Source organism: Equus asinus, chromosome 28, assembly GCF_041296235.1.
Source record: "Equus asinus isolate D_3611 breed Donkey chromosome 28, EquAss-T2T_v2, whole genome shotgun sequence".
In the NCBI taxonomy this organism is placed as follows: domain Eukaryota; kingdom Metazoa; phylum Chordata; class Mammalia; order Perissodactyla; family Equidae; genus Equus; species Equus asinus.
This window is the reverse complement of record NC_091817.1, coordinates 16,222,481-16,248,739: the sequence shown is the minus strand read 5'-3', so window position 1 is coordinate 16,248,739 and position 26,259 is coordinate 16,222,481. Positions and strand designations below refer to the sequence as shown.

The following is a 26,259-nucleotide window of genomic DNA, read 5'->3' as shown; positions in this document are numbered from 1 at the left end:
CCCTGTGATCACATGGCTGGTTGGGAGCTGTGGCTTGCCATTGCTGACCAGCATTGTCAGAGAGTATTGTACTGCAAATCACCAGCTGAGGAAAAGATCAAAATTTGAAGTACAGTTTCTATTGAATGCATATTGATTTCACACCATCATAAAGTTGAACCATCGTAAGTCAAGGACCATCTGCGTTTTGAATTTATCAGGTGATTTCCATGTCTTTGGGATTGGTTAACGGAAGACTGTTGCTGTCCTTTGGTGGTGTCACGTTCCTTGAAGTTTTGCACTGCTGTCTTTGCGTCTGAAGTGCAGTCACCCCTCCAGTCTTTACTGACTGCTTTTGAGAGAGAAGTACCTACTGTCAACCCTGCTAGGGATTCTGAGGCTTCCTCAGACCTTCTATGGATTCATCTGCTCCATGCTTCTTGCTCTGTCTTGTGACAGAATTCTTAAGCTTGCATGCTTTCTCTCCATCCTGCAACACACCAAGCCAGGTGCGGACAGCCTCCCTTTTGTTTTTCCAAAGCTGGCACTAAAGCTCAAGTTTATGGTCTCTCCCTGGCCCAGAGATTTGCACCAGCTTTCTGTGCATACTCACTAGTTGTCTGCCAAGGCTCACTCTTGCTGCTGCCATTGGGATGCTCAGAGGCAGCCGGTGACAGGGTGGGCAGCATGTGTAGGTGTGATGAGCAGAGTGCTGAGGGTGCCCATGGGCCAGTTTTGGGCATCCATGGGTCCAGTGGCTTGTGGGCAGGCTTCCTGATGGAGTTTGTGATGAAATTAGTAGGGTTTGTGTTTAATGCCCTCCAAGAGTCCTATTTGCCACTCTTCCAACCTCTTCTTGCTCCCCCCTGACTAGTCATGTAGCCCACAGTTCAGTTCTCTGGATGTGGTGAAAGAGAAATGGGCTTCTATGTTGGTGTCTTGCACAGCTGGGGAAGCTGGGTGCTCACTCATATGCTTTCACACTTCTCTACTGGAAGCTGGACTTCCCCAAAGCTTCTCTCATCCATGGGTGACTGTCTAAGACAGTGTTTTCTAGGGGCTCCTGGACCATGGCTGAGAGGGACTAGAGCCGGTTCACGGGCCACATCCAGGTCCACATCTGGGACTGAGGTCTGTATGCATATTACCTGATGCATGCGTGGGTGAAACTCCTTCCACGTCCTTTGGCATATGGTGTTGGATCCCACAGCTCCCAGAAAGGCACTTTTGTTCATGGATGGGTGCCAAATTGTAGTCATTGGGCATGGGTGGTGGGAAACGTGAATGAGGGAAATCTTAATCAGCCGTGAAGCTGACGTCGCTACTACTCTTGAGTAAGTTTCTTTCCCTCTCTGGGCCTCTGTTTCATCTTCTGTACAATGAGGAGTTTGTAAAAGATTGCATCTGAAGACACTTTCAACTCTGACATGCCATGGGTTTATCAACCATTAAAATCTTTATGGGAGTTGGTTTATTTGATGTTCTAGCCATTAGGCCTGCAGAGAGAATTCACGGGATAGGACCCTCATTTATTTGTAATACTGAGGCCTCTGGTTACAAATGATAGCAACCAATTCAAGATAGTTTATGTAACAAAGCAGAATTTATCTATAGGATATGGGAAGGGGGATGTCATGGCACCCAGGGGAAAGAATAGAGTTGGGACTCAGGAAAGGGTTGGAACAAGGGGTAGGAAAACCTTTAAGGACTGTTCTCTCTTTTTCAGGTTTAGGTGATTTGTGAGTAGGGTGGTTGGTTTATGGATTGGACAGGTGCTCCAACAAATTTCCTCTCCACCTGGATTGTTAGTTTTCCTTTTAGGGGGTGGTCACAGAAGTGGGAGGAATGTGGGATTGTTCAGATGTGCCTTGTCCTGACATGCGGCCTCGTTGAAGTTCTCTGACCCTTGGGTATGGCGCAGGGGTATTTAGATGTACGAGTTCCTGGGTATCTGAGAGAATAAGGGAGAAAAAGTGGTGTGTGTGTGATGAAATTCACCCTGGATCACACTAAGACAGCAAATCCAGCTTCTTGGGGATCTTTTGCCAGACTTGGCCTTAGGCTTGGCCATGGGCTGGCTCCTGACAGGAAACCTATAATAGGCTTTTCTGCTCCCAGTCAACCCAAAAGGGGAAAGAAGAGGGACTGAATGTCTTTGCTAAAAAGGAAGTCTCATGCTGGAGTTGAGGGATGTGGCAGGGCTTCTGGCCACAGTCTCCCATAACTGTGGAAAGCTAATTGGTGAAACCAGCTCTGAGAGATTGGAGCAAGGGAGCTGGTCTGGATGGAGTAGAGGAGTCCTGATCCTACTCCAGAGTATCCTCATCTCTCTGCTGCAGAGTGAAGGTGTCCATAGTTCAAGAGCCCAGGGGTCCAGACTACTATCAGGATGGTGGGTGAAGGCCCCTACCTCATCTCAGATCTGGACCGGCGAGGCCAGCGGAGATCCTTTGCAGAGAGATATGACCCCAGCCTGAAGACCATGATCCCATTGAGACCCTATGCAAGGTAAGCCAGGAGGAAGATTGGAGGGAGCCCAAGGCAGAACCTCCAGGAATGGTTTCCAGTTTATCAGGAGAGTGGTCACTACCTCTGCTCCCCATGCTGCTGCTCTATATGCTTGTCCTTTTGTCTTTCCATGCATCCATCCATCCATTCAACCATCCATCCATTTATTCATTTACTGACCACACACTTCTTGACTCCTCCTGTCGTTTGGTGAGAGGGAGAAAATAGCTAATGCTTAAGGAGAGCTTTCCACGTGCCAGGACCTGTCCAAGTGCTTTATAAACGTCCTCTCATTCACTCCTCACAGTCACCCTGAAGGTACTGTTATTATCTTTGTCTTAGGGTAAGGAAGTGAGGCCCAGAGAAGTTAAGTAACTTGCCCAAAGTTACTCAGACAGATTTTGCTATATAACAAACCACCTCAATGCTTAGTAGCCTAAAACAATTACCATTTATTTAGCTTACCATTTTATGGGTGGGTCAGCAACTTGGACTTAGTCTAGTTGAGTGCTTCATCTGGTCTTGACCAGGCTTACATATGCATCTACAGGTCAGGAAGGTGGCTTTGCTTCTGAGGGTTGGCTGGGCTGTTGACTGGTACAGTGGGGGCAAGTGGACCACAGGGTTGTCACCCTCCAGCAGGCTAGCCTGGGCTTGATCACGTAGTAACGCAGCAGGCTGCCAAGAGGGGGAATCAAAGTACATAGGGCTTTTTGAGACTCAGGCTCATAACTGGTACACCATTTTTTCCCACTACATTCTCAGTCATAGCAAGCCACAAGTCAGACCAGATTCACGGTATGAAGAAACAGACTCGACCTCTTGATGAAAGGAGCTGCAAGGACACATTCTAAGGGCCCCGAAACAGACAGTGAGAAGAGGCATGGCATACATTTGAGATGGGGCGCTGTCAACATGAGCCTGAGCTTGTACAACACTGTCCTCCGTAGCTGAGATCAGAGGTGGATGTGACGAGTCTGTGACTCAGGGCATCTTGACAGCATCTTTTACAGATGGAAAGCTCTTGCAGGGCCTGGAATATGATCAACACTCAGTAACTGAGTAGATAATACTCTGTGTCTCTGACTTTTATTCCATCTTAGGTGGTTAATTCCTCAAGGGCAAAAACATGTTCTTTTCCTCGTTCTTCTTTTCTTCTTCCTCTTCCTCCTTTTCTCCTTTCCCCTTCCTTTCACCTCCCCCGCCCTCCTTCTTTATCTGCTACCTGATATTTATGTAGCACTTTACATGTATTAATCCATTCCACCCTCACAATAAACCGTGAATTTGCCTCCAGCTCTTGGCTCCTGGGGAAGCCTCACCCCCACTGCGGCACACCCTGCTCCGGACCTTCCGCATCCTCCTGAGAGCACACGACACGCACCCAACTCCTCTGACAGTCAGCACCCAGGTCTCCATTTCCTCACAGCAAATGGAGCAGGTGTCCTCTTTCCCATGGGATGGTCAGGAGTCTCCAACCTTGGTAAATGTTCTCCAACTGGCTCACTGAAAGAATTCCCTGGTTGTAGCATTTATCAGTTTTTAGGGGGTAAATACTTCTACCATGGCTGATTTTAAGCTACTAATGTGATGTCCCTGAGGGCAAAGTTGGGAAGAGATGCTCCATAGCACCCTATTGTACATGGTATTTCCACCACACACGTACGATAGACTTAGATGATCAAAAGAGCATAGATGCCAGTAAAATAATTAGGAAGTGATGAGTTTTGAGTATTTAATGCCTTTGTTTTTAAGATAATTTATTTGAATTATATAATCTAGTTTATAATATTGGCTGTGTTTAACAACTGATTTGCAAAATTTTTGAAAATTTAGCGATCGCCTCTTTCAAGCTGGTATGGCATGCTGCTGCTCGAAGTGCTGATGGCCGCGAGTCACAGGTTCTGAGAGCGGCTGTGGTTATTACTGCAGTTACGAATTCAAGTCAGGGACTCAGGGCAAGGACTCCAGTGTCCTGGAACGTTGAGCGTCTCATTTGTCTCAGGTTGGCGCCCAACCCCATAGACGATGCAGGGCTTCTCTCCTTCGCCACGTTTTCCTGGCTCACACCAGCCATGGTCAGAGGCTACAAGCACACGCTGACTGTGGACACCCTGCCCCCGCTGTCGCCGTATGACTCATCTGACACCAACGCCAAAAGGTACCAGGATTTGCTTGGGTCACCTCTGGAGGGGAGCCCACCCTAGGTAGGGGCCTGTGAGCCCTTTTGTGTGCCCATTTCCCTGGTATGGAAACTGACACCCATGAATCCTGGTGGCCCTTCTCAGGCTCTGCTCAGGTGGCTGCTCTCTGAGATGGGGGCAGGGCTGACTATACTTCTGGGTCCAAACTCTTGGGAGGTAAGGATTGGGGAGAGCTGGTGGGTAGAAAGTTCTGCTTGCGAGCTATGGCCTGAGGCTGAGGACCATATGGCAAGGCTGTGAGCAGTTTGTAGGAGCACTACGGCAGGACAGCGGTGGAAGGGTCTCACTCTGCTCGTGCTGCTCCGACCCCCCAGCTGCTGCACACGGTTCCAGGTGTCAGGTTTTGTTTCACTGTAAAAATCATTGTTGGACTTTTATATTATGAAGTACGTCTAGAGTGAACCAACGAAACTGCCAACGTGTGACAATTTTGACCTGCAAAAATGTAAATTTCATTGGTTCAACCTAATTCACGTTCACTACAAAAGTGTTAGGGCAAGGGAGGTTCCAGCAGGAGAGTCCCCACCATGCTCCCACTCCGCTCCACGGAAGTGGGCACCGCTAAATGCTCTGCGCTTCTGTCCAGAATCGTTTCTACTCTGATTAAGCGCATCCTGTGCTACCACCTTCCGCAGATCAATGCCTCTTCTTCTTCCGGCCTTCTCACAGGGTCATGTTTTTTTCCTTTATACAAAAAATGAAGTGTGCTAGATAATGGTTAACTATTTTGCTATTTTCAGTTAAGAGTTTATCAAGACTTCCATATCAGCACAAAGACATCAACTCCACTCTAACAGCTGTGCTAAACTCTGAGGTTCTGATGAACCACGATGTCTTAAACGCTGGAAGGGTCTCAAAGCCCTCTCCCTGTGTTTACTTCTTCTGGAACCCCCGTTCTTTGTCCACATGAGGTAAATAAAGTACAAGGCCTAGCCTGGAGTCTATGCTTAAAGGCCTAGGAGTTTCAGTCACGGTCTTGCAATTGCTTCCACGGCTGTGCTTCTGCTCCTCTGTGCCCTGCAGGAATCTCAGGCAGTGGCACTTTGTACAACGCACAGTCTGGAGAAGTTGGCAGTGAGCCTGGAGAAAAAGGGACCAGACCATTGGGGAGGACTGGATTTTCCTTCTACCTCTCTGGCCAGGACTTACTTCTCTGTCTGTTTTTAACGTTTCCTTCCATCCACCCCAAACAAATGAGGTCCTCTTCTCTTCCATGCTATGTTTTGCTCCCAGGTGATCTTATCCACTCCAAGGCTTAAACACCAGACACACGCTGATGCCCTGAATAACACACTGTTTTCAGTCCATGCCTCCCTTCTAGACTCAGAACTCGTACACCCAGCATCCAACTGGACAGCTGCACTTGGATAACTCACAAGCATCTTAGATCTCAAGCAAATCTATGCACACAGTGGGTCAAGCCAGAAAACTGGGATCCTTGATTCTCCTTCTCCTTTTCTCCCCATCTAATTCATCAGTAAATCCTATTGTCCCTCCGTCTGCCTTTCCTTAAATCCAGCGTTAAGCCACTGCCACTACTCACCTGGATGCCAACACCACCTACTGTGGTCGCCCTGCTTTTGCCTTGGCTCCTCCCACAATCCACCATTCTCACAGCAGCCAGAATGTTTTTTTAGATATGTAAAATGATCCTGTCACATTGGCTTAAAAACTTGCCATGACCTCCTTTGCACTCGGAATGAAATCTAAACTCCTTCCTGAGAACTACGAGGCCCCGTGAGATTTGGCCCTGCGTGGCCTCCGGTGTCACGCCAGCCCTTCTTCACCCAGCACACCCCTGTTACACGGGCCTTTTTCGGATCTTTGATATGGACAAACTCCTCCGCGCTCTGCAGGAGAGTTTTCTCGTGATTTGCCTGTTGTCTCTGTCTTTTTCTCAGAACTGGTACTATGCAAGAGGTGGGCAGCAGGAGCAGGAAGTGAAGGCCTGGAAGCACGCAGATGCCAGGTGCCAGCTCCTGCTTGCGTTGGGGCCTTCCCTCCTGCTCACCGTGCCCCATCCACCCTGCGAAGGAAGAAAGGAGAGCCAACGTTGCTCATCTGAAGCCACCGCTGCCTGGGATGAGGGTTGTGCTGAGCATCCTTGCAAGAGTCTGTCCCTTAGAGTAGCTTCAAATAGCAAATGGAAATTTAAGTCCTTTTCTTCCTTCTTGTTCTCTCATCACAGATTTCGAATCCTTTGGGAGGAAGAGGTAGAAAGGATGGGTCCTGAGAAAGCCTCTCTGGGCCGCGTGTTCTGGAAATTCCAGAGGACACGTGTTTTGATGGATATAGTGGCCAACATCCTGTGCATTATTATGGCAGCTATAGGGCCGGTGAGTAGGGGTAGCCCTTCTTTTGCCTTGTCTCCTAGGTCCCCAGACTGGCAAACAATGTCGTTAGTTACTTTCTCTATGAGCTGGTAGGTTTAGTACATTGTCATTATCTTTGAGCTCCTTGGGGGAGAATTTTCATAAAGCTAATCTTTGTCAAGCACAGCAGCAGCCACTGAAGTTAATTTCAAAGTTTGCCTCATAAAGTCAGCTTGCTGACATTATGTAGGGCCTCCGCTGCCACCTCAAGCCCCAGTGGTCCTCTCCTCTCTCCACTGCACTGTTTTACAGACAGTTCTCATTCACCAAATCCTGCAGCACACCGAGAGCATCTCCAGGAATGTCTGGGTTGGCACTGGGCTCTGCATAGCTCTTTTTGCCACCGAGTTTACCAAAGTCCTCTTTTGGGCCCTTGCCTGGGCTATAAATTACCGCACGGCGATCCGGCTGAAGGTGGCCATCTCCACTCTGGTTTTTGAAAAGCTGGTGTCCTTCAAGACGCTGACACACATCTCTGTCGGTGAGGTAAGCTGGTTCAGAAGGAGTCTAATTTTAGAAAACTGAATCCTGAGTTTTCTGAATATGTGTGAGATGTGCTTCCTGGATGAAGCATCTGCCTTCCTTTTCTTTGTCAACGTCCCGCTTATTATGTCCTAGCTTCCTGCTAAGTCACGTGGTGAAAACTCAAAACACCAGAGGAATTCAGAGATAGCTGGAGAATTTGGAAAGGCTTCCCTGTTCCAGTTGGAACAGGGCTTAGGAGTGACCTCATCCAATCCCTTTCATTGTCCATGAGAGCACTGAAGCATACAGAACACACTATAGGCATTTAATAAAATTGATTGACCCATGGATCTGATCATTCTAATTGTGTACTATTTGGGATGCCAAAGCCATAATAAAGACCCTACCTGTTGGACTTCAGAGTTGACATTTTCTTAAGCCTTTAATCCTTAGCAACAAAATCCTCACTGTTTATACAAGAAAATTTCCCTAGTCGAGGGAACCCCAGGCAGTGTGAGGTAAGAGAAAGGCTCGCTTCTTTCTTACAATTGCTCTTTCAGTACATTCAAAGCATCCTGCATCAATCACGATTAGATACAGTTGCATACAACAGAAGACCCAAAATAACAGTGGATTAAATAAGATGAATTTACTTCACTCTATGTAAAAGGAGTCTGGAAGAGAGCAATCCAGGGCTTGTGTGGGGACTTCCAAATCTTTCTATCTTTCTCTACCACAGTCCTAGCACCTGACTCCCATATGGTTCAAGATGGATGCTGGAGATCCAGCCATGCCAACCATGATTCAGTTAGCTAGTAGGAGGAAGGAGAGAAGAAGAAAAGGACTATGTCTTCCAAGTTGAGTTGGCTCCCTATAGGCATTCATCCCAAAGGCCCATTTGACACTTTGGCTTATATCTCATTGCCCTTAACATAGTCACATGCCCACATGCCTCCCACAAAAGAGGCTGGGAAATGTAGTCCTTTAGCTGGGCATGTGGCTGCCCTGACTAAGCAGAGTTGTGCTAGTAAGGAAGGAGAGAGAGATACAGGATAGGCAGTAGCAGCCTCTCCAGCATGCTCCTGCATGGTAACAATACCCTTTATGTCTTTCTTCATGGATTCTCAGTTCTAAAAGACTGGCCTTTCCAAAGTCATACCAGAATGAGACCCACAAAACTTATGCTGGTGGTCTCCTGACAAGCCCCCTTCTCTCTTTAAGGCAGTTTTCCTCTTCTTTCCTCAGAGCCCTCAGCCATTCTGAAAGCCTTCGGTTGAGGAAATGTTTGGGTGATCTTTCTAAAGCTTGAACCTGTGTGCTTTCTTTCCAGGTGCTCAATATACTATCAAATGATAGTTATTCATTGTTTGAAGCTGCCTTGTTTTGTCCCTTGCCAGCTACCATCCCTATCCTAATGGTTGGTTGTGCGGTGTATGCCTTTTTCATTCTGGGGCCCACAGCTCTCATTGGAATATCTGTGTACATCATATTCATTCCCATCCAGGTAATGACAGGTCTTTGTAATTGTAAGTTCTTTACACTTGCATTTCTCACACACACTCTCGCTGAATTGGCTAGAAGGCTTTGTTTCCAGGGCATGGACCTGAAGCCTGTGCCCCCACCTTGTGCTCACAGATGTGCTTTCTTTTGCTGGCACAGTACAGTTTTGTTAAAAAAAAACTTCAATTTGAATGCCTTTGGGGAGGGGTCATGCTTCTTCAGTTTGTCAGTGTCCCCAGCGTGTCCCTTGCATCCTGGCAATTCTTGCATTTGTATCACCTGCTCCAGTGGTGTCCCCAGACCATATCAGCTGCCACAACTCATGGGGAGAACTTGACTGAGAATTTCAGGCCAACTTCTCTTAGAACTTTTCCTGGCATTTATACTCTGACCTCTGGATTTTTAGGCCAACTGTAACTCAGCAACTCTCTCTGAACACAGTGTTTGTACCTTGATTTCAGATGTTTCTGGCTAAACTCAATTCAGCCTTCCGAAGATCAGCAATTTCAGTGACAGACAAGCGAGTTCAGACAATGAATGAGTTTCTGACCTGCATCAAGCTGATTAAAATGTACGCCTGGGAGAAATCTTTTACCAACACCATTCGAGGTAGGATGAGCAGCAGCTTAAACAACCACTTATGCTGTAGAATGTGCTCTTCTAAGGGATTCTTAAGGTTCCTGGGGCCAGGCATTCCAGAAGGGGCCTGAGAAGACCCCCTGAGCTGCTCTGCAGCCTTTTTGAAGAATTACGGAGATTTTATAATAAACCCAGGCATCTGCTCTGGTGAACCCAAGGGCTTAGCAGGTGAGCGACATATGGTCACCTTTACTGGGGCATGAGGATGCTGGTACTGACCAGTTACCTTTTACAAAAATAATCCACTAAAACATTATGAGCAGGAGAAGAACTGTCTCAAGCAATTTCCTTGTCTTAGAAGATGTCTGCATGTACACAATCATACACTCACACTTACACGTATCTCCTCCCTGCCTGCCACAGCCTCACCGGGATTGGATGGCCCAAGGACTTGACATTCCTTGGGCAGATATGAGGATGCATATATAGCTGGATTTTTAAAAAGAGGATGTTAAAACTATTTCAATCAAATATAAATGCATATCTAATTGCGGGAACATTTACATAATTGCTGACACAGACTCAGGTGGTTGGCCGGTTAATGATCTGAACCGCTGTTAGAATTGACTCTCTGGACCCACAATTACACTTTTAGACCAGCATGTAATTGGGCCTGAAGTTGTGTATCCACGTTTTAGGGAGCGGCTTTAGAAAATCTTCTTCTGCGCTTGTCAAAGGAATTACCCCAGGTTGGGACACCAGTAGTCCTAAGGGACCCTCTTTGAACCCCAGAAATACTTCTTCACACACTGAACTCAGATCAATACAATTTATTTGACTTAATTAAATTTGACTCCATTTGACTTAATGCAATTTAACTCAAGTCAGTTTAATTCAATCAATATTTACCAAGTTCCTACTATGTGCTATGTGCAAGGCCATGAGACCTACACAAAATGATTAGGAAAAGGGTCTCTGCTTTTAAAATTAAGGGAGGATGCTAACTAAGCTCAAAAATAGCTGTAAGTTTCTTGGCTCTACCCCTAGAATATATCTGGAATCTGTCTGCTTCTCCTCATTCCACTGCCACCCTCATCCAAGCCAATTCTCTCCTTTCTGGACTGTGACAACTTCCAGATGCAACCCCTGCTTTCTTCCTTCCCCCCAAAATCCATTATGCACCCAGCATCCAGAGTGATCTTTTAAAAATGTCAATCAGATCCTGCCCTCCTTGCTAAAAAATCTTTAGTGGCTTCTTATCACATTTAGATTATTCAAATTTAGGACTTTTGAATGAAATCCAAATTCCTTCATATGACCTGTTAGGTGCAGCATGATCTGGCCCCTGCTGAGCTCTCTGACCTCATCACATCTTATCCTAACACTTGATAAGGCCCCTTGAGCGACGCAAAACTTCTGCCTGTTTTTAGAACAGCATCCATGCTCGTTCATGTCTCAGGATCTTTGCAGTTGCTGTTCCATCTACCTGGAATGCCTAGGATGTTCATGGTGGCTTTGTCTTGACGTTAGGTCTCCTCTGAATGTCACTGACTCAAATAGGGCTTCTTGACCACAGTGCTAAGGACTGTTTTCTATTTCGCAGATCTAAGGAAGAGGGAAAGAAAATTACTGGAGAAAGCTGGATTTGTCCAAAGTGGCAACTCAGCGCTAGCCCCCATTGCGTCCACCATAGCCATTGTTCTGACCTTCACCTGCCACGTCCTCCTGAGACGCAAGCTCACTGCCCCAGTGGTAAGAAGCACCCCGAGAGCCGGCCGCTCTTGCACCCACACTTCGGCAAGTGCCCCTCCTGACTTTTGCCTGGCGCTGGCATCAGCACACCCAATCACAGGGGCGAGGCCATGTCTCGACTTTTAAAAGGAGGCGCTTGGGCGGACAAGGAGCCCAGGATATCAGCAGTGATTCTCATTGGGTCTGTGGCAGGGCAGAAGTAGCAGCTAAGTTTGGAACACAGTTTTACGTTTGGAAAACAAAATTGAAACCAAATGAGCACTCGGTTGTTTTACTCATACATATACTACAAGAGGGGGGTTTGTAGACAGTCTCTGGGTGGGTGGAGTTGGAAGTATTGGGAGGGGCAGTGTGGTGTTAGGGTCAGAGCCCTCCCTTGTTTAAGTCCTGGTTGTATTACTTACCAGCTATGACTTACGGCAGCTCACGGAACCTCTCTTGCCTTGGTTTTATTGTGTCGATGGGGTGACAGTAGTCCCTGCGGCTGGCTGTGAAGCCTGAAGGAGCTCTTTTATGTAAAGCACGCTGAACAGTGCCTAGTGTGCAATCAATGCTGTGGAAGTGTTTGCTGCTCATATTGGTCTGATGCCCACTCAGGCCAGGCAAATTTGGGTTGAAACCCTCGGAGGAAGACTTGGGATGAATATGAGGTGCTCAGATTCTTGACAAGGGGGCCTGTGCATTCAAAGGTAAAGAAACTCTGAGGTAGAGGGAAGCTGGCCCCTGGCTGAAATAAAGAACCAAACAACTAAGATATTAAACCTAGTGTCTGAAGGGCAAGTGGTTGGAGGAAAGTTACCAAAGACAAGAAAAAGAGAGAGAGAATGAAATAAGCAAGTCTAGGTATGCATAGGAAGAGTGCACCCAACCAGGGATCTTCTGGGCAAAGAGGGGTGGCTGAGAAGGCAGGATGCTCTTGCCCAGCGTCTGTTGTGAGGTTGTCTGTCCCATTACTGCTCTGTTTCTTCAGGAGGTGCCTTTGACCTCTCAGGTTCGTCACACACAGGTTACTCCCAAGCACCCTAGGGGCTTGACCCCAGCCATGAACCAAAGCCAGAACGAATGGCAATGGTGTTCTGAAGGGGAGGATACCTGATTATTGTGACTGTGTTCTATGGTCCAAAACAAACATAAAATTTTTCCCCAGCAATACACCAAGCAAATTAATTTGAAACCAAATTGAGCACACACCATTGATATTTTCTAAATTGAAGATTTAGAAGAAAGCTAAACCAAAAACAAATTCCCTGAATGCAAGTCTCATATTTCTTTAAATTCAGAATCCCTTGCAGTTGCTTCCTCTGCCAGGGCCATGTCAGTGGGAGGTCGGCCCTGAGACCCTCGGTCACATCAGGAACACTGGGTGCTTTGTCAAACAAGGCCTGGGTTTTCTGAGCCAAGATGGTGCTTTGCGGCCTGGGGGAGCTGAGTTCTCTTTGGGCATGTATTTAGGATCAGATGTGATGAAGGGAGCATCCTTCGTCATCCTCTTAATGAACTAACTAGGATCACTTGAAGCCTGTCCATGGGGCCTCTTCAACAGCAGGCCGGATCACTCTGGATTTGTCGATGGAAGTTGTGTTATTAATTTTTCAAATGGGTGGTTAGGGAGGTGCTGCTAATTAGAAGTCAGACAGATGAGAAGATGAAATCTGAAAGATGAGGTCATGCACCCCTGGGGCACCAACAGAGCGTGGAAACTTGTCTTCATTGAGGCTATATGACGTTAACTACCCACCAGGCAGGGCTGAGTGAGGAAGATTCAGTGAAGACGGGAGGGGATTTTTTTGAAATGGCAGTTGAATGAAGGCTCTCAAATCTGCCCCTGGTGTGTGGGAAGGTAGGTCATGGAGGGCAGGCGAGCCAGAGGTCACTCTCCAGTAGCCAGCATGGGCCAGGCAGGTCCAGGGAGCTTCCCCCTTCAACCCTGGGGCTGTGTGTGGTGTGGAGAAGGATGCTCTAGCTCTGAATGGTCAGACACCTCTGAAGCAACTGAAAGAAGGGGATGATTTAGGAAAATCTGCATAGGATTTTGAGTGAATGGTCTAGGCCAAGTAAAGATGTAGCGTGGATGGAGATTTCCAAATGCATCCATTTGTAGACCTTGCTTGGACCTTAAGCTCTCTGGATTGACAGGGACAGGAAGATGCATTTCCCACCATTTTGGTGAAAATCCGAAAACAAAATAGATTAATATGTTGCTATCCTTAATTTGCCAACCCATGATTTCTGAGCCATGAAATGAAAAAACTTGTTCCTCTGAGAATCCCAAATGTGCCACCATTTCTCATCTCAGCAAGTTTAATCCCCATGGATATAATGGTTCAGAGACAAAGCAACATCCCATCCTAAACCCTATACCTCTCTTTTGTTCCTCAGGCATTTAGTGTGATTGCCATGTTTAATGTAATGAAGTTTACAATTGCAATTTTGCCTTTCTCGGTCAAAGCAGTGGCCGAAGCCAAGGTCTCTCTAAGGAGAATGAAGGTATAACTAACACTGGGTGAGTAGGGAAGAGAGATCTCATTTTTGGGTGGAGAAATGCTCAGATATGGGGAAGCTGTGTCAACCCATCAGTGGGCTCGCGCACATTGAGAGAAGGCCTTCCATTCAGAGCTAGATTGATAAATGTTCATCAAGGATGATATAGGTAGAGTTTTATAGGTGGTCTGCCCTTTCAGTAAAAATAAGATAGTCTGCATACATGAAGAGACAATGTTCCTGACCCTCTATTCTTTTTCCAAGCCACAAATCTTAAGTTGTTCCAGGAGTAGGGTTGGGTTTGTGCTGAACCATCCCCCCTTTACCTACCTAGTTTGTCCTATAATGGGTGTGGTGATGTGAGTGATGAAGTGGGTGGTGGGGACACCACATTTATGCAATCAGTTAGTCATTTTATTCATTCATTAAAGATTTACTGTGTGCTCCCTATACTAAAGGCATTGTGGGAAATGCAAACATAAGGAAGAAAGAGTCTTTACTTTCAAGAGCCTCCCACTAGTATAGGACCAGTAATTGCTATACTCAGTAAAGTTGTAAGTGACATGCAAGAAGGGCAGATAAAGCGGTTTTGAAACTGAAGCAACGAATGGTGAAGGAGAAGGGCATTCCAGTCAAAAGAACAGCATGTTGAGACATCTGTGAACTGATTGAATGGTCTTCTTCACCCAAGCCAGAAATCTGGACGTTATCGTAATCTCCTAGGTGCCTGTATCCCTTTTCTCCCTTACCATCCACATCCAACCAATCAAGAGCTCTGTTGACTCACCTCCTGATCGCTGTATTCCCTCAATTTGAAGAGGCACTGTTTGTAAGATTGGATTGGAAGGTACACTGATGAGTTACCACTTTATCAAGACCATCACATTAATTGTATATGTTATGATGTCAGATATCTTAGACTAGAGGAACAATGCTATTTCTTGACTCCTCAACTTCCACTCTGTCCATATTGCCATCACCTTCATTCAAGGCCTCATCATCTCTCATCTGAACTATCACAGTGACTTATGAACCAATCATCCTTTTCCAACGTTTTCCTCCTCAAATCCATATTTCACTCAGCCCCAAGAGAGCTGTTGAAATATTGGTTTGACCACTGATACTGATCTGCTCAAAACCTTTGAATCCTTGTCCCCTCCAAGGCTGAGCCTGAGCCCTCCATCAGCAGGTCCCCAGTTATGTCTCCACCTCATTTCCTATCCCTGTCCTACCTTGAACTCTGGGCCTCAGTAACCCTGAATTGCTGGCTTCATGCTCCTCACCCAAGCAAACCATGCTGTTGCATGTTTCCTTGCCTTTACTCATGCTGTCCCCTCTACTAGAAAGCTCTCAACCTCTCTCCTCTCCCTTACCTTTACCTGCCCCGCACCAGTACAGACTCAGCTCAGGCATCAATTACATGGATCTCCAGGTTTGGGAGCCAAGTGTCCCTTTTCTGGTCGTTACAGTGTTTTGTCCCTATCACATTTCGCTGAGATGATCTGTTCATGTTCCCATCTCCCCCAAGACTCTAATCTCTTCAAAGACACGAACCATACCTTATTTATATTTGCATTTCTGCTGTTTACCCCAGAATCTGGCACAGAATAGGCACTTAGCAAATGTTTGATTGAACTGAGCTGGGGATCTAGGAAGAGGACACAGTAGAGACTGAGCATGTGACCTTAGTTTCACAAACATTAGTGCTAAGCAATGAAGCCTACCACCCAAAGACTGGCAAAAGCTGACTATCTTAAGCATGAGGATAAAGCGTAGCTGGGATCAGCACTCTCCAGTGTGGGTAACCCACATAGGCCTTGGGATTAAAGAAGCATCCGTCCCAGACAGTATGATCTAGGAGAGTATTTCTGCTGCAGCTTCCCTGGGGAGGCTATCGTCAGAATATCTTTCTTGGATATCCTAGGTAGAATTGCCAAGATTATGATTTGGGGTCATTAGAACATATATTGGGATGATTCTTGCAAATGGATGATGTCTGCCAAGTTAATTTTGTTTCTTTGATCTTAGAAAATTCTCATAGATAAAAGCCCCCCATCTTACATCACCCAACCAGAAGACCCAGATACTGTCTTGCTTTTAGCAAATGCCACCTTGACATGGGAGCAAGAAACCAGCAGGAAAAGCGACCTAAAGAAAGTACAGAGCCAGAAAAAGCATTTTCTCAAGAAACAGAGGCCAGAGGCATACAGTTTGAGTCCACCAACCCAGGGAGTCACTGGCCCAGAGGAGCAAAGTGGCAGCCCGAAATTGGTTCTGCACAATATAAGCTTTGCGGTGAGAAAGGTGTGTGTGTGTTCTAAAGGTGTGGCCTCCATCCTATCTCCTTGTATTCATGGCTGTGGCCTTCTCAAGGTCTAATATATCTCAGTTTGAGCCGGAGGTGGTGGTGGGATGTCTCTAACCAGGCTGCTTTTCTCTCCAAATTTTAAAATTCTGTACATGAATAATAGAGAAATCTCCTCAAGCCTGAGAGAAGATGGTGGTTATATTAGTGCTGATCTTCAAATTCCAGAGGAATTGGGAGTCAGTTGCAATGTTGAATGGACAATCCATTTCAGGTGGCTATGCTCAAACCGACTAACTTTTGTAAATCTTTTCAGATTTGTTCTTAATTTCACATTGGAGTACCGTTATAGGAAATAATAACCAACAATTATGAGCACTTACTATTTATCAGATACATGATTAACTCATCTAACCCCAATAACCCTCTGAGGTAGGTGCTATAGCTACCCCCACTTTATGATGAGAAACCTGAGGTGCAAGAAGGTGAAATGACTCGCCTGAGTTCACACAGCTAGCAGGTGGCAGAAGAGAGCTTCAGACCCAGGGTGCATGGCCCCAAAGTCTGCATTCTTAACCACCATGTGATACCGCTCTTGTAAAGAGCAAGATGAGATCAACAAGCAACCCAGTTAAGGAAGCAGCCAGACTCTGTTGGCTGCTCTCCTCCCCTCAGGATTGGGGGATGGAGTCTGTAGACAGAGCTCTGCATTTAGAGGATGTTTGGTCTTCTCCTGCATGAGGGTCCCTTGCCCTGGGAACTTAGCAGCAGCACTCCCAGCTGGCAGTGTTAATTTTGCTGCAGCGGGCTCAGTATTAATCTTGTGCCCAGTATTTTAATCTCCCATCTGTTGACTCACCCTTTCCCCAAGTGAGTACCAGAGAAGGAGAGGTTCTTATTTATTATGTAATGCTAAGCTCACTAGCTGGCATAGAGTGGTACCTCTTGTAGCTAACAAGGCTGCAATGCCCAGATTGCTCCAACCATACCTTCAGAGCTGCTTCAGAGAGGCCTTGGTGAACTGCTCTCATGTTATAAAGAAGCTGCCTTTTGGCCCACCAATTACTTTCCCCCTTTTCAGTACACTGGTGACTTCTGGACTTGTGCATCAAGGACATGGTCAATGTTTTGTGAAATAAGTTGAAGATATAACAGGGGCAGCACAGTGTCATGTGGATTAAGGGGATGTCTTTGGACCCTGGTGGACCTGGGTTCTAGTCCCAGCCACTTACCAGCTGTGTGACCTTGAGTATATTGTCTAACCTCTTGAAGCCTCTGTTTCTTTACTTGATCCATGGATATTTTAATAATAGTACCCACTTCACAAGGTAGGTGTGAGAACAGAAAGAGACACCATACACAAACGCTAAGCCCATAGAGAATCTCTACTGATGTCACCTATCGGTTTTGCCTTTTTCCTCTGAAAGTCATGTCCAGCGTAAGTGCTGCCCTCAAATGTCCTAAATTCAGGGCATCCATATTTTTCCAAATTTAATCCTATGATTCCATTAGACTGTAGCCTCCCTGAGGTCAGGGCATGTATCTGTCTTATTTACAGTTGTGGCCTTACACTGAACCCAGTGTCTGGCACAGAGTAGTTCCCAATGATGTTTTCTGAATGAACAAAAGAACAATCAGAAACTCAGGGGGTGTAGGCCTTGTGGATTTTCTGCTGAAGACAAGGATGAATCTAGAAGCCTCAGACCCAGCCTCAAGTAGTAGATTGGACTCAAAGGAGAGCCAAGTGCCTAGGGAGGCTGGATCCATACCTTTGGTCTCTTTGTCCCAATGTCCATAATGCCCCAGTTCCTTAAAGTCCTTTTAGTGGAATTAAAATGGATCAGCTTCACTTACCTGCAGCTTCAACCACAATGTGGGCTGCATAAGGCAGGGACCATGTCTGCCTTGATCACTGCTTTATCCACTGTGCCTAGCATCGTGCCTCGTGTTCAGTAAAGTCTTGTCAAGGGCATTAATGATGACAGGCAGCAACCCTCATGTGCTGGGAGTGGCAGACAGGTGGTGGGCCCTTCTGGTTCAGCTCAGGCGGGAAAAGAGCCATATTTGACCCCAAACTGGGCGTCTTCGCTCTAAGGGATTGCAAGGAGCCAGTGTTTATGAGAATGTTCCTATATGTTTCAACTGCAGCAATGCAATGTCTGCGTGAACCCAAGAGTGGGCACGGGCCCACCTCAGAGTCTCCATATAGACTCTTGCTCTGACTGCAGTGGCTCCCCCAGATATCCACATGGTCCACTCCCTCACCTCCTTCTGGTCTTACTCCAATGTCACTGCCATCTTCTGACTGCCACATCTGCATCTGTGCCTGAGGGCCCTCCCCACCACTCACAAAGAGCCAAGATGTCAACTGCCAGGGGAGAAGCTCTCAAACCCTGACTGTTGGGTATTTATCCCGACTCCCTCAGCCATTCAGAGGGCAGAACTGCATTCGGCTCCCCAGTTTCCTTGAGTTTTACAGCAGGATTGAGCTCCATTTGCGCCTTGTGGGAGCTGACCAAATAGTATACCTGTGATGGGCCACCTTTCCTTTCCTGTATAATTTCCCCTCTTCCCAGCTGCTGTTTCCTGCATCTCACAATGGACTACCTTCACTAAAATCCTTGATTTAGGGCCTGTGCTTGGGAGAACTCAAGCTAAGACATCTGCCTCTCCAGCGAGGCCCCGCCCCATCTCCTCCCTGCTTCATCCGTTTCCGTGGGGCGCATCTGACATGCTCCTTATTTTACTTACTGACCTTGTTTTCTGTCTGTCTCCTCAACTAAAACATAACTCCATGAGGGCAGACCCAGATTTTTGTCCCTCATGTTCATTGCTATATCATGCTATTGCTGGTGCCCAGAACAGTGCCTGACACATAGAAGGCTCTGATTTGTTGGTTGAATGAATAAATCTGCAGCTGTGGGATAATCCATGATCCCAACATGTTGGAACAGCGTAACTGCTCAGTAATTTCAGATTGAGTTGTTATGATGGAAGATTGAGTTGTTATGATGTCATTTTAAAATGACTTTTGAAAAGCATCCAGCTCTCCATGCTTCAGAGGCTGTCCTTGTCCCCCTAGGTTATGCAGCCTGTAGATTTGCTTTCCTTTAGGTTTGCTTTCCATTTGATTTCCATTAGATTTGCTTTCCTGGAGTCTGGGCACAGGACAATGCTCACGTCCAGGGCTTATGTGTCCCACACCAGTGCAAGGCTGTTTCACATAAGTGCTTGTACACGTTTTCTGGAAGTCCTCCGGGAGCTCTGCTGTGCTGTGTGAGGGAAAGCGCTTAATTAAGACTTTGTTCCTGCATCCTCCCAAGCTGTGAGGCAGGGTCGGGGTCTGAGGCTGAAGCTGCTATCTCATAGAGCCAGCGATGACCTGTTGGTCACCGCCTGACTTGACCAGCATAGTTTGGGGGCAACACCTTTGGCTCCAGACCCTCTAGGAACTGGGAGAATGACTGTGCCTTTTTTTTTTGTTTGTTTCTCTGGCAGGGGAAAGTCTTGGGAATATGCGGGAATGTTGGAAGTGGAAAGAGCTCCCTCATTGCAGCTCTCCTAGGACAGGTAAGCTGTGTGGTGAGTGCTGTGAAGATGGAAGGCTAACGTGACAATGAAATGGTTCCCTGCCTGCTATGTTTGGGGCCCTGTGAGGACAGTGGACCCAGTGGCTGGGTTCGGTTGCACTGGACACTGTGCACATAGTTCACGATGATTCCCAGGAGGTTAATACACTTGGTGTCTCCAGGCCCCTTGGCCAGGCCGAGCTGAGCTTTTCACATATTCTTGGGTTTGCTTCCTGAGGACTGCTTCTTTGCCTAGAGCTCTATCTCGGTCAAAGGAAGAGACGAATTGTTAAATCCATGATTTTTCCAGTGACTTGGGCTGTCCTGATTGGCAAGGCCAGCAAAGTGGCTTGGCGGGGAAGGACCCAGGAGTTTGCGTCTCATGATGACTTTAGATATGTTTTCCCTCATCCACCTCCACATCCCAGCGTCTGCCCAGAGCGCTCCTCAATCAAGCCTCCTTTGATGAAGGAGAGGCCGAACGAATGCATGAAATAAAGCGGCGTGCCCCTAGTGCTCTGGAAACCTCACGGTAGGAGGAGGGAGGAACCCAGGATTCTTGTCCCCTGTCTGCTGTTTAGCTGTGTGACCCAGGGAAATGGTGAAGCCATTTACTGTATTCATAGGCCTCTAAGTTGCTATGGTTTCTCATCCCAAATGAGTGAGAAACTTTCTGGGGAAAAAATATTAAGTCCTCTTTCTCCTACTCTGTGTTCCTAAAGAGAAGTTTGGGCACCTGTGAGTGCCTTTGCCTGCAGTAGAGAGAGGAGGCACCTCTGAAGAAATGAGGACACCAGGCTCAGAAGAGCCTCCCAGGCCAGTGACTTCTTTTGACTTAGTCGACTCATTTGTAGAAAGAATGACAACTTCTGTCCCTGCTGGCAGAGGTGGGAGCTGACTCAGGTGAACTCCTGAGGTCACCCATGCTCTGGGATTCTGTGTGTGCACCTCTGTGCTAACCCAGGAGTTGGCAGGTGTGTTACAGGTGACCAGCCCAGGTCTCCACCTATCAGTGTGAACCCTCTCCACAGCATCCTATAAGAGATGAGCCAACCTCTGCTCAGATATCTCCAGTGATGGAGAACTCATTATTGCACAGCCAGTTCCCTCTTTGGAGAGTTTGGATGTATATGGGCATGAAATTTGCCTCCTCTTAACGTCTGCCCTTTGGCCTGCTCTTTGGAACATCCCAGAGAAAATAGAGTCTATCTCCTGTGAAAGTGGTGGGATCAGGCCCCTCACTGTGGTCACCAGGGAGGCAGCGTGGCAGCTTGCTTAAGCAAGTGGGCTCTGAACTGCCTGGGTTCACCACCTGTCTCAGCCTCGTGCTCACTGATTAACCTTGGACAAGTAGCCTAACTTCTCTGAGCCTCAGTTTCTTCGTCTGTAAAATGGGCCTACGGAGGGTCGTGGTGAGGATTATGTGATAATGTGTGTAGTAGTTGGTTACAGGCTAATTCCCCGTGCCAGGCCTCGTGATCAGCTTTTAAACAATGCTTGGCATACACCCTATTCTTTTGAGCTTTTATTGTTCTTACCATTATTTGTATTATCATATTCTCTTCTCCACGTCTAATGTTCTCTGTCCCTTGGACCATTCCCGAGGTAAAATGGCATCCCATCCCTTGACTGCCTTGGCTCTGCTCCTTCCCTGTCCCGACACGCTGCTGCTGCCTGATGCGAGTCAGCCCTCAGCACCAAGGCTGCCTCACGTGTCCCCTCTCCTGACAGCTTTGAGTATGGCCTCACCATTGGTGTCTACCGTTATCTGTCAAAGCCCACCAAGTGGGGCCATCATAAATGAACTTGTGTACTCAGGGCCACAGACTGGAGCCCATGCATCTTTTAATTGGATTGCTCAATGTTTTAAAATTCCAAGAGTTCCACATGAAACTAGATTTTTCACTTCTCTTGAAAAATTACAAACTCTGGCCACACCAGGCCAGCAGCCTTGCATGGCACCAAATGAGCTGAGGCTGCTTCCTTAAGATGGGTCCTGCAGGGCCACCATCCACAGCACCGCATACCATGCCCTGCCCCTGGGGCCGGCTGAGGAGGGTGGGATCCAGCCAGTGCACCTGGAGGGAAAGGGAGCCTCCCCTGGAGGGAAAAGAGCCTAGAGGGCATCTTGTTCTCATTGTACAAAGTTGCCGTGTGTGGTGGTGGCAGCTCTGCAGCCTATGCCCGCCAGCTTGTGGCAGGGCTCACCACTACCTCTTCTAGAATGTTCCTGTCTGACCCCTTGCCGATGTTTGACTTTGACACCCTTGATCTGCACAGTTGGGCTTTGCAGTGTGTGAACAAGACATCCTGCAGCCTTCTTGGACCTTCAGAATTGGTGCTCGTGGAATAAGTGGGTGGCGAGGGTGCATTGGGCCCCTGAGGAGAAGTCCTCAAGGTTTGGCTTCTGAAGCTTCTCTGGTATTGTTGATCCAGATGCAGTTACGACAAGGGACCGTAGCAGTCAATGGGACTCTGGCCTATGTTTCCCAGCAAGCATGGATCTTTCACGGAAATGTGAGAGAAAACATACTATTTGGAGAAAAGTATGATCACCAAAGGTAATATTTATTTTGAAAGCATGAGGCACGTTAGTATTTGGTACACTGTCCTACAAAGGCTGGTGACACTGCTAATGATTGCTAAGTTTCCTTAAAGAGTTGTGATTAAACATTCATCAGATCCAAATGGGCATTGATTTTCTCTTCCTGAACCGAGTTCAGGAGAGGCACCTTCTGCAGACCTGCGATCACGCTCTGAGAAACAGATGAAATGGGCACTTCCTTCCCGGGGCAGACTAGCTATGTCATGAGGTTCTCTGAAACAGTGCATATGTTGTGTGACTGGAGAAAGATGAATCTGACAATTTTGCTTTAGGCCAAGTAACCAAAACTTTGCTTGAAATCGTGAGCAGCAAGTATGCAAATTAATCAGCTCTGAGATTATTAATTGACATCAGAGCTATCAGGATATATTGCTGTTAGTGTCCTCAATACGATTTAATGGAATAAAAACAAAATTCAAGTCATAATTTTTGGGTACACTTTGGACCATTACCTTTAAGCTCTGGAAAGTAACATCTTCCTATGGTACTTTTCCGAGTTGGGTATGCTGCTATGTACATTCACTCTTTAGAATCCCATAACCATCCATTTAGGGAGATCCTGGAGTCATGTCCCCATTTTACAGATGAAGAGGCTGAGGCTCAGAGAGGAGAGCTGCCCCTCCTAAGGTAAAAGCTATTAAATGGCAGAGTTGAGTCTTGAGGTGTAGCCAGCATCATTTGCTTCCACTGGAGCTTCCTGAGAGCTGGGTCATCCTGAAGCCTCCTCAAGTGCCGTGATGCTGAAATAAAGAGAAATGGAGTTGGTTCACAAATCTGGCTGTCAGCTTTCCAACAGTGGTCTGGACTTTCACATTTTATTGTCTGAACACACAAACTCTGTCCTTGCTGGCCAGCACCAGCCAGCATGTGGCTTCCCAGCACGAAGTCTGTTACTTCTCCTCCTTTTCCCTGGCCATGACATCCTGTCGCCAGGAGGCTCAGGAGTGGCAGGAAGGTCTGATCAGTGCGGGAGTCCTTAGCACCAGCTGAACTGCTCTGCCTCCTGGCCTGCCTCTGCCTGTGCCTCCTCCCAGCCCCACCTGGAATGGCTTCTCTTTCTGTGGAAGGAGGCAAAAGGAGAGATTCCTGTCTTTATCAATTAGGTCATCAGTGGGCAAATATTTACCAAATACTTGCAATATGCAGGACTTGGGGGATGTAGGGAAGGCTCAGATGTATCTTTGCCCTCGAGGTGTTCAAGTCTAGAAAGGGCTGTGTGGGATGGACAGAAATGATAGTGCACCAAGAGGAATGCGCCAAGTGGCAGGAGACTGTGCCAGATTGTTGAGAAGCAGCAGAGGTCACGAGAGGAAAGAGAGGATGGTGCTTGAATTGGGCCTTGAAGGATGGATCGAGCACCCTCTGTACATGGCATCTCTAGCAGAGACTTTGCCCCTAGGGTGGACACTGTGGCTCTCAGGGCCACAGGAGGTAGGCGAGTGGGAAGAATTTTAAGATGAGGGATGATGGGGGCAAGGGGAGGAAGATGTGCTGAAGATTGATGAAAGTAATAGTATTGATATAGCTGCCACTGATGGAGAATTTGCAATGCACCAGACGTTGTTCTGATGGCTTTACACCTGTGTTCCTGCTTCACTCTCACAACCCAGTGAGAATTGTTAGTCCAGTTTTGTAGAGTGAGAGTGAGGATCGGGGAGGTACAGTCACTTGTGCAAGGTTGTCCACTTGGATTCAAACCCAGATTGTTCTGATTCCAAAGCTGCTGATCTTAACCACCATGTACACCAACTCTGAAGTTGGCACATGAGTGTGGTGCTCAGGGCTGTGCCCAGGTTCTGCTCCAGGGCATTGAGGGCTGCCAAGGGCCAGCATGCCACCTGAAGGGCAGCTACCCATGCTCTGCCTGCTCATTCTCTTGCTGGTGTCCTATCTTGCAAAGTCTGAGTTGTGAGGCCCACCCATCATCATGCACTGATAAGAGAGGATCCCAGTGATGATAAGGATGGTGATGATATCAATCAATCAGCCAACCAATCAACCCCCATGGAGCCAGGCAGCCCATCAAATAGGACAGAAGGCTAGGACCCAGTGGTGGGGCACAGCAGCCCCTTGGATAGGGCCACCAGGCACACCGGGGAATTCAGAGCAGGAGCCCATTCCTGAAGTGGCTGTGTGTGGTACTGAGATGCCCTGGGGAAGATTTTGCTTACAGTGAGGGCTGTCTGAGTGGGATGGAGGTGCAGATAAACCAAGAGAGAAGGGTGTGAGATTCTCTCATAGCTTGGGACCTGGCCATCTCCAAGTTCCTACCCACCAACTCATTACTTTCCTGGATCACTTGGTGTCAGAATTCCCCAAGGAGTGGGACTGGGGTCATGCCCAGTGGGTCACAGTACTTACAACTCTGCTTCCCTGTTCAGGACAAGGTGCTGGTCCCAACAGTATGGCTGCTGAGAGTTGATTAGGGCTGTGCCCATCAGAGTCCCCACAGACTGGCCTACAGAACTAGACAGTGGGGGATGCTGAGGGGTAAAACCGAGAGGTTGGGAGGTTCACGAAGCTGAGAGATCCAATTCCCGATTGGCCTCTCTGCCCCTTAGTGGCATTCTCTGTGCTTCGGTGTCCTCAGATGTCTCAGGGGGAGAAAACCCTGTTCTCTCCAACCTGGTAGAGTGACTGGTGGATGGAGAAGCTTCGTGGACAGATGTCAGGGTCACTGTTCATAATCACCCCAGCCCTCTGCTGTTACCCGCCACCTGCACAATCTTCTCTTCCATTCACGGTCTTGCGTCCTCCAGGCAGCCTCCCCAGCGTCCTCACCCCACATTGGTGACTCCCACAAACAGTGCTAGGACTCGGCACCCTCAGTTTTTCCTTCAGGAGTTTCATGTACACTGATTTCATCTTTCTCGCATGAAAGGATGTGAGAGGAGAAGCCATCCCCACGCCAACTTTGCATCGGTGGGGGGTCCCAGGGGTCCAGGGGAAACTGCCCTTGGACATCAAAGATGAAACAACTGGCCGCCTCCTCACCTCGCCCCAGTGACACCAGTAATGCCTCTAAAGGCTACCCCGGTGGCCATGGCTGTGGGGCCTTTCTCACCATGCTGACTTCTGACCCTTGTGCCCACAGGTATCAGCACACGGTTCGTGTCTGTGCCCTCCAGGAGGACCTGAGCAGCCTCCCTTACGGAGACCTGACTGAGGTGAGCAGAGCTGGGAGCTCAGCCCCACGGCAGCCCGACTGCCCAGGTCCAAAGGGCTGAGGCTCAGGAGGTCCCAGTCCATCCACATCCAGATGCCCTGAGGACAGAAAGGTCCAAGGAAATGTGGGGGGAAGTCAGCTTCCACCATCCTGAATTCTCCATCTTGGGCGATATCACAATGACGTGGCACCATCTCCGCTTGTGTTGGCTTCAACATGGTTACTCCTGGGCCACTCCCAATTTGCCTGTCATCTCAGGGAAGGTTTCTAGTAAAGTCTGCTTCCTCACTTCCTCACCTATGGGTCAGCTCTGTCTGCCAAAGACAGATTTCCAGGGGTGCTACATTGTGGCTGGAGTTTCAAGGGCCCCTTCTTGCCTTACTGGCTTTGCCCAGCCCAGGAGTGTAAGGGTCACTTCCAAACATTGCCCTGGGATGCTTGCTCAAAGAACTGGCTGGGTCCTAGGCTGAGCCTGCCAACTTAAGTGACCCAGGGAAGTCACCATGCCACCTTCCTGTCTCCCCATCCCAGTGTTCCCTCTGCACAGTCTTCCCACTTTGCCTGGGAGCCCAAGAGGAGACCTGAGAGCTAAAGCCTCCTGAAGAAAGGCCACTACGGAGAGCATTGCCTTTCTCTGTTTGTGCCCTCCATGTGCCTGTGTCAAGGAAACGGCCACCACAGCCTTCCTGGCCTGGCATTTGGGATCCTGCCACTGCAGCCCCTGCCCACCCTTCCAGGGTTGATGTCTACGTACCTCTACCTGCCTGTCTTAAG

General features: G+C 47.8%; 1 protein-coding gene across 4 annotated transcripts in view; it reads left to right on the top strand.

Moving 5' to 3' along the window:
• Window positions 1–2,368: 2,368 nt before the first annotated feature.
• ABCC12 (ATP binding cassette subfamily C member 12) overlaps window positions 2,369–26,259 on the top strand; it is a 55,047-nt gene continuing 31,156 nt past the window's right edge. For 2 of the 4 annotated variants that reach the window (XM_070500568.1, XM_070500567.1), the window contains exons 1-12: window positions 2,369–2,487; window positions 4,493–4,648; window positions 6,880–7,027; window positions 7,316–7,549; window positions 8,859–9,032; window positions 9,490–9,637; window positions 11,211–11,359; window positions 13,739–13,846; window positions 15,869–16,144; window positions 19,644–19,715; window positions 22,151–22,275; window positions 25,414–25,486. In XM_070500568.1, the coding sequence (XP_070356669.1) occupies window positions 2,369–2,487; window positions 4,493–4,648; window positions 6,880–7,027; window positions 7,316–7,549; window positions 8,859–9,032; window positions 9,490–9,637; window positions 11,211–11,359; window positions 13,739–13,846; window positions 15,869–16,144; window positions 19,644–19,715; window positions 22,151–22,275; window positions 25,414–25,486 (1,782 nt within the window). Of the gene's footprint in view, window positions 2,488–4,492; window positions 4,649–6,879; window positions 7,032–7,315; window positions 7,550–8,858; window positions 9,033–9,489; window positions 9,638–11,210; window positions 11,360–13,738; window positions 13,847–15,868; window positions 16,145–19,643; window positions 19,716–22,150; window positions 22,276–25,413; window positions 25,487–26,259 lie in introns of all 4 variants that reach the window. The other 2 variants (XM_070500566.1, XM_070500569.1) reach the window with 2 other exon arrangements.